Consider the following 10,073-nt stretch of genomic DNA (forward strand, 5'->3'; position numbering starts at 1 on the left):
CCAAATGGCCGGCCGTTGTGGCCGGGACGGTCGTCGCGGTTTGGGCATTCTCCTTGTAGAAAACATTAGGACCAACGGTAAAAATCGAGTGCAGGACTTTCATACACCCACCTCGATGAGTGACGACGATAGAATGGATGCGCTGGCTATTACCCCGGTCTGCCTTCGCGTCGCCCTTGCTTTGGATCTGGCGTCAGCATTTTGTCTCGCTGTATTCCTAAGTTGCATGTGTTGATATGTTTTTTTTGAATAGGCACGGCTACATCCCGTTGGCCCCTGATTCTTTTGTCGTGCAAGAGGAGGAGGCCCGTCAGGTTGCTCAAGGGATGCCCCCCTGTGACTGCAGTAACTGCCTGCCCGACAAAGCGGAAGCGCTATGGGTAGCGCAGAAAGCTCTTACGGTTGGGAACTTCGATGACGCCATGAAAGCGTGCGAGAAGGAACTCATGGATCTGGTAGACATGAGACCTAGCGTCCCGCCTGGTCCTGGACTACCCCAGCGCGTGGATCCCCTTCGCGCCACCCCAGACAATCCAATTCGCAAGAGCCTTTCAGTCGAGGCACTGGTGACCAGGTGGATTGCTGCTTTCAAAAACTTATTCTACACTCATTACTCGCAAGATAGCGACATAGGTCCATGCGACTACTTCCCATCAGAACTCGCGTGGGATTTGGCCAAGAATATAGACCAATTTCGAGTGCCTAGCGATCTCAGTCTCGTTTTGGGTAGCGAAATCATTGAAGGTCAATATGATGCACTGTTACAAACATTTCTTGATTGGAAGGACGACGGCGCAAGTGACTCGGCGGTCGCACTATCGGACGCTGTACAATTTCGTCGCGCGATCAGGCGCGTAGGCCCGTCAAAGGGCCCTGTCTCAGTGGAGGGTTTGGAGTTGGCAAAGAGGAGAGAAACTCTGGCAAAACAAGTGGTAAAGGACGCGAAAGTGAGTCGGGGAGATGGCCAACCACACGCTTAGATTTTCATGACCCTGAGCTTGATGACAAATGAAATCTAGGTGGCTTCGAAGGCCGAACAAGAGCGTCAAAAAACTCAAATGGCTACAGCAAAGAAGCGCCGAATCGCAGAACAAGCTCAAGAATGGACCAGAATGGCCGAGGAGAGAAAGAGGGCCCGTGAAGAGAGATTGCGTGGCCAGGTTCAGGGCAAGGCGCTGGAATCTGAACAACGTAATTGGAACCAGGCACCCCCGCGAAAGAGAGCTAGTACTGCGGCGAATGTGTTGCCCAATGTCAAACGTGGTTGCACTCAGGTTCGTAGCACATTGTACCACGTTTAGCCTCCTGGCGCACCTTTTTGACGTCCCATTGCTATTCTTCACCTGGGAATTCTCCTTAATCCTCGTTGGCGTCGTATCCACAAGACGAACCCCAGCGGAAACAAGATGATTGACCCTCGCCTCTTTCAGATTGAATGATATTGACCATGTTAACCAGACCGGTAGCAAACACATTCTTCACTAGGGTCACCTCGCGACCCGTTTGGGTTTTGCTCAAGTTATCGTGGGCGTAGCGGAGGAAGTTGGCCATTGAGGCTTCAGTGATTTTGTTGGCGTTGGGTTGAAAAACGATCTTGTGGCCAGCGGAAGCCTTGATCAGTTGTATTAGCCTACGCAACTGGAATCAAAACAGTCACATGTGATGAGTAATGCAAAGATCCTTCTGTGAAATTGTCAAATTGTGATTGTACCAATGGAATATTGTTGGAGTACCTGTAAGTCAGGCGCTCAATATCCGTTCCATGGCCCTGTTGACAGTAATCAATATGTTGAGCTCGCGGTGCAAACGATACAAAGTGGTTTGTTAACCACTTGGTCCCAAAGTAGAAACGACTGCCCACATGACTTACGGTGTTATTATACACTTCTTTAAGCCAGAAGATGTGGACCTCGAGGTACTCATCGATGGGCATCCAATGGCCATCTCTCTCCAGCGAGGGCACTAGGATTGAGTGTTTCAGCACGTGGGAAAGCTTTGGAGGTAAGTCATGTTCCAAAAGTAACACCATTCTGGGAATATGACGAGCGTAATGGGACAGCTCCGATAGCCCTTGGGCCATGACAGCCCATTGCTTCCACATGGCGATCAGGCGGCCTATATCCCCCGCGCGGGTAGCATTGTGAGCCTCTACCACCGTACTAAAGTCACGTAATCGGCACATGAGGTTGTGCTTAGTGGAATGAGCTGATGCTTTCGCTTCTTGCAGGGCGGAGGATGAAAAGTAGCGCAACCAGACCGCATCGATCACGCGCTTACAATGGTCCTCCTTGGTGAGATCGATGTCTGCCATCAACAGCAAGGTTTTGCTGTGCACGTAAGTTTTTAGACATCAGCAAAAGAACCAGCCCGTGACTAACGTGTCTGTCCTCACCTAATGACATAAACAAGGTTAGCTTTATGAACCATTTGGATCATTCTCATAATTGAGTTGAAATCCTGCAAAGCAGGTGGCTTTGAATAGTCGCCTCCGAGCTCAAACGAAGAGCGCCATGCGCCCGAATCCTCTCGGTCGCTGGAGTTGCCCCAGTGCAGAGACCAAATGGCCTTCGCGAAGTTCCAGGTGGTATGGGCAGCACCAAACACCAACAATACCCATGTTAATCCTTCGACATCATCAATAGGAGGGTGTAGCTTCCCGCAGAGGCTTTCCACCAGTTGGTTTGACCCAACGTCGCCACCCGCGATCAAGAGGTGATTTGCGTAGTCGGATTTGTCCTTGCCTATTTGGGCCATTACCTGATCAAGCACACGTGACACCCCTTCGGCGGAGGAATCAGGTGCGTCCATCATCCGCAGGAAGTGGATGTTGGGAGTGTGGTACTGAATAAGATCAATTTTAGGAGGTCGTAATGCTAGGGGGGGGAGTTTTTCAGGGGATGGCGCGTTAGGAAGATGTTTGACATGGTCACATAGCGCACTAGCTATTTGCGCTTTGATTACCGCACGAAAATGGACGGTTTCTTCTGGGCGGGGGGCGAAAGAATCAATTTCTACCGCCTTTTGGTCTGCAGATTTCATAGCGGCGACGAAGGTGGCGAGAGAGACTGCTTCGGCTTCACATGTAGCTAAAAGGGCGGCTCGGAACACAATATAGAATCCCCATGTTCCGTGGAACAGCCGCGAAGCCAAGTCGATTCGAGAGTTATGAATGCGCAGGTGAATGTCGATGTTATCAAAACACAACAAAGGTAAAAGTTTATGATTGGCCTTGAACACTTGCATCAGCTGATCTTCTCTTGTGAGATACGTAGGTGTTCCATCGCGTCCAGAACCGCGTCTCTCGAACAAGTTAAACCGAAACATTGGAGGTATTCATTAACACGACAAGAAACTCCCCCGGCCAACACCATCAGGCCGTTCTGGAGGGGCACAGCGTTGCAACGGCGATTACATGTATAGGCAATCATTGCACATATGGCTACCGGCAGCTGGACCATTAAACGTATGAGTCAATAATGGTTTCAACGCCCCCACACACTCTTGCACTCACCACTTCGGCTTTATGATTTGCGAACTCAGAGGCGCTAGACTTGACATACACCAAGTTGGCTAATGACAACACTTCTTCTTCAGATGCAGGTTTGCCAATCCCGTTCCCGGTGGCCGGCGCGTCTGGTGCCTTGGAAGCAGGTGATTTGGTGGGTGTCTTCATCCGACTATCAGGTTTCGAGTCGGTGGTCTTTAAACCATTGAGTATCTTCTGCAATATCAAGGTGTGCAAGAAAGGCATCCCATTCTTGATTTGTTCAGTACGTCTGTGCTCTGAAGCTTCGCTGAAAAAATCTATCGGTATGTGATTTGAGCTGACGTATGCGCCGTCAGGGTAAGATCCACGTCTGACCTCTTGGGCATTTACAATCTCGGAAGCCTGAAAAGGATTTTGACAATTTGATTTAGTCAAGATAAAACACAGCCCATATTGACACGACACACCTCTTTCAATATAAAGCCCTCCCAGAACTCGCGTCCTTCGGCGGATGACTTTATTAGATTTCCAAAATTTTTCAAAATCGATTTGTTTTGCTTTTCTCCCTTCCCGGTTTTCATCAGGCGTTGGCGATATACAACCCTCTCGTCAGTGGAAGAAAAGAACGTGTACATGAAGTCTTTGGGTGTAAAGTCTAACGTGCTCATAAATTGTAATATCTTCAACGTGCTACTGAGAGTCGTGGGGGTATTGCTAGGCCTGTCCGGAGTAACTTGTGACATGTTATCAAATCCGCCAAAATGAAATAACAATGGCTGATGAGAATCAAATGAGAACGTCGGGTTATAGTCAATGCATAGAAAGACAGAACACTTCGCAATCCCGGAAATACCCAAGTGGTGAACTCCCCGCCCCCAAAATTTTCACGTCCGATCTTCCGCAAGGAACCAAAGCGGAAAGGTCACTCAACGTGAGTGACGCTTACGGACCAGAAGAGGTTGATATGGCCTGGGAACCAGGTTTCATTCCTGGCAGGGCACCCTGACGCCAGGGTTTGTCAGACCATCAACTCGTTTATAACGAATCCGATGAACCACCAAAGTTGTCTTGACTTGTGTCAAGAGACCCTTTGGGATGACAATGTCCAACCTGGGTGGGCTCTTTCCGAACATCTCCGTGACGGAGGGGATGACTTCCACCCTCAAAAGGTGGCATCTCTATATGCTCTTCAAGGATGCCCCATCCAATTACCCTGGCAATGACACCTTCTACTCCAGAATCCACCGTCGTGCCTGACAGTGATGATGTGCGGGAAGAAAGTATTGCCCACATCACTGACGCTATCATCGCGGAAGGAATGACACTGCAAGAGTTTGTTACTGAGGTCAGGCCAAACACGAGCACCATTTACTCACACCGGCCCCCTCCGAATCCCAACACCCTGGTCGCCAGATGTTTCAATATCATCCGGTTCATTCAAAGTCAACATATGACCGTGTATGATTTCCTTCTCGTCCTGCTGGAGGACCCTAACCTCTGGGCTCATCGACGGTCATTCCGTGGCACTGGGACGTACGCCCGTTCGTTATTGCGCCGGGTTTTGATGGCTTTTCGGAACCTCACATGCAACGCCGGTAATGAAGAATACATTTGGCATGAACTGATTCAAGCGGAGGTAAGTGAAAGCTTGAGTCTTTGTTATTTGCATCGGCTACAGCAGACTCATCCAATCTTTTTTATGGCCTGATCCTCAGGCTAACGCGCTACACATCAACGACCTCGGGGCATTCCCTTATCCGCCTGCCTGAAGTTAAACACGTTGTCAAGTAAGTTGCCCATCATTTGACTTGGCGTGATGTGGGTTCTCGCTCATGCCGCTGTGTTCTTAAAGGCCATTCGTCTTATTTCCGTGCTTCGTTCACTTTATTCATGGCTCTGGTGAATTTTTTGCTGCTCTCTTGGTTTCCAGGGTGTATTTCCAACATCAAGATGTCACTTTGTTCGCGATTAGCGCTTTCCTTTTTGTTGTTCATGCGCGTCAAATGGTAACATTGTTTGGCGCGTCTAATGGACATCCCCTCCTGTAGTACAAGAGGGGATAATCCAAAGCAGAACTGTTGTTTGGCCTGTACGTCCGAAACCCAGCCTTTCGGACGCGCAGCAAATCCAAGAGCTGTAACGAGTGTGGGCCCCGAGTTTGCCCCCCGAAGCTTTTGTCATGATATCTCCGGAGCCAGCACATTTAAAGAAATGTGGCCAGTTGGATGAAGTCGGCGGGTGAATAGCGCACATTTTTCATTTTGGGAGTAAGAGAATTGATAAGAAGGAAAAAGGGTTTCATAATGCGAGACTGGTTTGGGCTAAATGCCCCGTCACGTCTCCCGCTTGAATTCGACTTTAGCCGTAAGTCCCTCTCTCGGGGGCGAGCTTTGCGAGGCGAGAGAGGGACGGGTTAAGTTTGATTCAACTCACACAACGCCATCGAGTCTATCCGTCCGCTGTTCAAACACGTGGTTACGGCCATGCTCGAACACGACCTCGACATCAAAGTCAGGCACGTCTCAGGCAATAGGAACGTAATAGCTGACGCGCTGTCGCGCACCTCTCTGAAAGGCGTGAGGATCCTACTCCCAAAATCCTCTCACATCAACCTCCCTGCCATCCCGCAACACCTCGAGGGTGGTTTCAGGCGGTAGTCGTATGCCTCCCCCTTTCATCGAGTCCAAACAATTCCAAATCACTCTTTCTCTCTTCTCATTCGCTCAATGCCCAAAAAATCGAACAAAACAGAACTCTTCCGCACTTTCGATCAATGCGAAGTCCTTAACGCCTCGGACGTTAGCAATCGGCTAGAACCTGCATCAAAAAAGAAGTACGAGTGCGGCGCCCGGTGCTTCGCAAAGTTCTGTAGCAACCACAATAGACCACTCAACCCAAACGAAGAAAATTTGTCCCACTTCATCACTGTCCTCTCACGCGACATCAAACCCAGCACGGTGAAAAAATACCTCACGGGTGTCTCTTTTGTCTACCGCGCCGAATTCCCAGGCGTCGATGCAGCACGGTCATCAGAACACGTGAAATTGACAATCCGCGGTGTCGAAAAAATCTTCTTGGTAGCAACCAAACAAGCCCCAGCATTCACGCTCATAGACATGCACCTGGCATATCAATCCTTCAACTCCTCCTTCGACGACATGCTCTTCCAGACAATCCTCGGACTGGGATTCTTTGGCCTCCACCGACTTGGCGAACTGGTCATTCCGGACCAAATCTCTCTCCGTAACGACAGAAAAGTCATCCGGTGTGCCTCCCTATCCATCTCAACGTGCGGCAAAGCCGCTGCCTACACCCTACCATATCACAAAGGGGACCCTCTGTTCAAGGGGAGCCCAGTGGTTATCATCAGCCGTCCCGACAGCGTAATCTGCCCCATCAAAGCACTTCTCAAATACACCATTAGTCGAGACAAAAGATTTCCCTCGCACCTACTATGGCTTTTACGAGCCAACGGATCCTTACCCACGCGATCCTGGTTCATCTCAAGAATGAACTCCATCTTCAAAAACACCCGTTCCGGCCATTCTCTTCGTGCTGGGGGGGCGACAGCTCTCTCACAAGCCGGAATGCCATTTGAAACCATCCAAGCACTAGGGCGCTGGTCCTCGGATGCCTTCAAGCTCTATATCCGCTGCCATCCGGCTCTCAACATGAGGGTCCGCGAACTGCACATGCCTGTAATCGGCGAAACCTTGGGGGAGCAGTTGCTCTTTCCAGGGTTTGCTCCCGTGAGTAACATCGGATTCCTCATCCAGACCTGACGCTAATTCAAATTGCTACCTCCCCCTCTAAACAGTCTCTGTTGAAAGATTGCAGGACAAGCGTGATACGGCAGGGTTCAGCGCAAGCCACTACTAGCCCTGGTAAGTAGCTGCCTCTACGAGGCGCTCTGCTAAAGCTAACGAAACATCTCCTCCAAAGACCCGACCGTTTCAAGCACCTCGGTCCCGCCGAGTGCTCGACGATTCCGTAGGAATCTCACGCCAGCATTCCAGGTACGCACAACTTTCAAGTTGGAAGCACGTTCCACGCTGACGCCCCTGTGCCTCACAGGGGGTAACCGGGCATTTTCGCCCATCCGGAAGCTCGCCTCGCAACTCTCCATACACTAGTAAGCAGTGTTCCAGTGGGACGCTCTGATCTAGTCGCTGACTCGCGTCTTTCACAGAACGCCTCGGCAGTGCCCTGCATTGAAAAAGGACGAGCCTTACAACCTTACAACTCCGTTGCACATCAATGTCTTACATATACCATCACCGGCTCTCAACTTTTACAAGGGCGGTTGTATCCGGCCTACTCTCATCTTTTTCAGACTTAAGAAGTTCTCGGGAGTAATTCATTCAGGGCCAAAGGCCCGTTTTTCGGTAAACACTTCTGCCAGCCTGCTACTCAAAGACAATGCCCATTCCTTGGGAGTTGGCTCGCAGAGTTGACTGAAGGGAATGGGGGCAGTCGAAGAGTCGTCTCAGCAGGGAAAGACAGAAGAGTTCAGCAAAAACGCAATAGACGAAGAAGACTTCCAAGAGGATGTCCTTCTAAGTTCCACTGCGGTCAAATCTTAGAACCAGTTGTAAAAAGAAATTTTCCTCACTTGCGTCTTTTGCCCAGGAGAGAACTTGTACTTGAAGAGAATTAAAAATATTTTTCAAATCCTTTTTATCATTCTTCCATCCAACTTCACTTCAATTGACTATCCATCAAAAAAGTATAGCAGTCTACAGTAATTCAGTATCCTTCTTCGAAATTCTGTTACTTTCTCATCTCCCTAAAAATTAGACTGTTTTTATCAATTGTAATTTTTTTTTTATATCCCGCCCTCCTGCACCCTTGTAACAGCTAATGTCTTAAGTAGATAGTCTAGACCTCCCTCATGTATCCGTCCTACTCTCATCTTTTTCAGACTTAAGAAGTTCTCGGGAGTAATTCATTCAGGGCCAAAGGCCCGTTTTTTGGTAAACACTTCTGCCAGCCTGCTACTCAAAGACAATGCCCATTCCCTAGGACTTCCTACATATTGTATGTTATGAACTGGTTCTGTTTCACTTGAGTGACATATTCACATTACATGTCACAAGCTCGAGAACCATCTTATAGTTGTAGATACATTGCCTGTACAGATTTTCCCTCATCCGACAATCCACATAGGAAGACTGGTAATAGATACAAATCCTCACCAGAACTCCCTTGACCCTCGTCGCCGAAAACCCCCAAGTCTGTCCATAACATATTGTCGGATCTATAGACGAGACTCAAGGACTATAGATAGATCACCAAGAAGAAACAAGTAGAATTGACTTAAATCGAAAGAAAACCGAACCTCAAGATTCAGAATACTAGCGAATCTCGACCTCATTAGAAAACCTTATCTAGATCTCAGAAATTCAAAGTTGAAAAGACCCAAGAAACTATTCGAAATCGAAAACCTTATTAACTAATCTGCATACGCTGAAACCGAATCCACCAGAACCTTATCTTACTTACAAAAAACTCTGTCGATCCCGACTGTGATCCCTGGACTAGCAAACGCAACCACGTCTCCATCTTACCGTGCTCCTTTAGAGGAGGAGGACTCTGATAGTGAAACTCCGATCCCTTTTCTCGACGCCGATTCTAGCCTTACCGGTAGCGAGATCGATATGTCTGACACCAACATGACCTCTCTCGAAGACATACAACGCAAGCTTGCGGAGCTTTCCACCTCATTGGCTGAAGAACGCCTGATGCGAGGACAAGCTGAAGCCAGATACCAGCAGTCCGAAGCTCGTTTAGCGGCGTTGGAATCCCGAGGCCCATCTGCACCTGCTGCAGCCACTCAACCACCCACTGCGCCACAGCCACCACCAGCTGAACCGGTCCTGAAGGGCCCCAAAGTCTCGACGCCCGATAAATTCAACGGCGCTCGAGGCGAACCCGCAGAGATCTTTGCGAGTCAAGTCCAGCTCTATATGCTGGCACACCCCTACCTCTTCCCCGACGACCGAAGTAAGGTGGTTTTCTCGCTGTCTTACCTCACGGGAGCAGCCAGCAGTTGGGCGCAACCCTTGACAAAGGAGTTATTCGACCCCGCTACCGCCCACCTCGTAACCTTTGAACGCTTCGTTACAAATTTTAAAGCTATGTATTTCGATACTGAGAAGAAATCGAAGGCGGAACGCGCGCTGCGAAACTTATCGCAGAAGACCACCGTGGCCGCGTATACCCATGAATTTAACATTCACGCAACTTCTACTGGCTGGGAAACTCCGACGCTCATTAGTCAATACGAGCAAGGTTTGAAAAAGGAGATTAGAGTGGCAATGGTTATGACGCAAGAGGATTTCACGTCAATTGAACAAATCACTAATTTAGCTATCAAGATAGACAGTAAATTACACGGCGCGACCAACCCAACCTTCCATACGCCAAGCACGAGTGCAGGAATCTCAGACCCCAATGCCATGGACTTATCAGCCGCCTACGTTAGATTGTCCGAAGAGGAACGAGCACGACGTATGCGAGCGGGTTTATGCTTCCGCTGCAATGGCCAGGGTCACATCTCCAGCGCATGTCCCGATCGTAGAGCTAG

The 10,073-nt window shown here is 49.3% G+C and overlaps 2 protein-coding genes across 2 annotated transcripts; one reads left to right on the top strand and one right to left on the bottom strand.

Moving 5' to 3' along the window:
- Positions 1–326: 326 nt before the first annotated feature.
- MELLADRAFT_114207 (uncharacterized protein) lies at positions 327–1,565 on the top strand (the record flags this gene model as incomplete). The annotated part of the gene is made up of 3 exons (XM_007419059.1): positions 327–947; positions 1,020–1,274; positions 1,467–1,565. 3 exons carry the CDS (start codon positions 327–329, stop codon positions 1,563–1,565), a joined length of 975 nt encoding a protein of 324 aa, XP_007419121.1.
- Positions 1,566–2,388: 823 nt separating this feature from the next.
- MELLADRAFT_114208 (uncharacterized protein) lies at positions 2,389–5,098 on the bottom strand (the record flags this gene model as incomplete). The annotated part of the gene is made up of 7 exons (XM_007419070.1): positions 2,389–2,841; positions 3,512–3,640; positions 3,863–3,889; positions 3,955–4,263; positions 4,598–4,788; positions 4,864–4,889; positions 5,025–5,098. The coding sequence occupies 7 exons, from the start codon at positions 5,096–5,098 to the stop codon at positions 2,389–2,391; spliced, it is 1,209 nt and encodes a 402-aa protein (XP_007419132.1).
- Positions 5,099–10,073: the final 4,975 nt, after the last annotated feature.

The sequence above is a fragment of the Melampsora larici-populina genome (genome assembly GCF_000204055.1).
Source record: "Melampsora larici-populina 98AG31 unplaced genomic scaffold MELLAscaffold_124, whole genome shotgun sequence".
Lineage (NCBI taxonomy): Eukaryota > Fungi > Basidiomycota > Pucciniomycetes > Pucciniales > Melampsoraceae > Melampsora > Melampsora laricis-populina.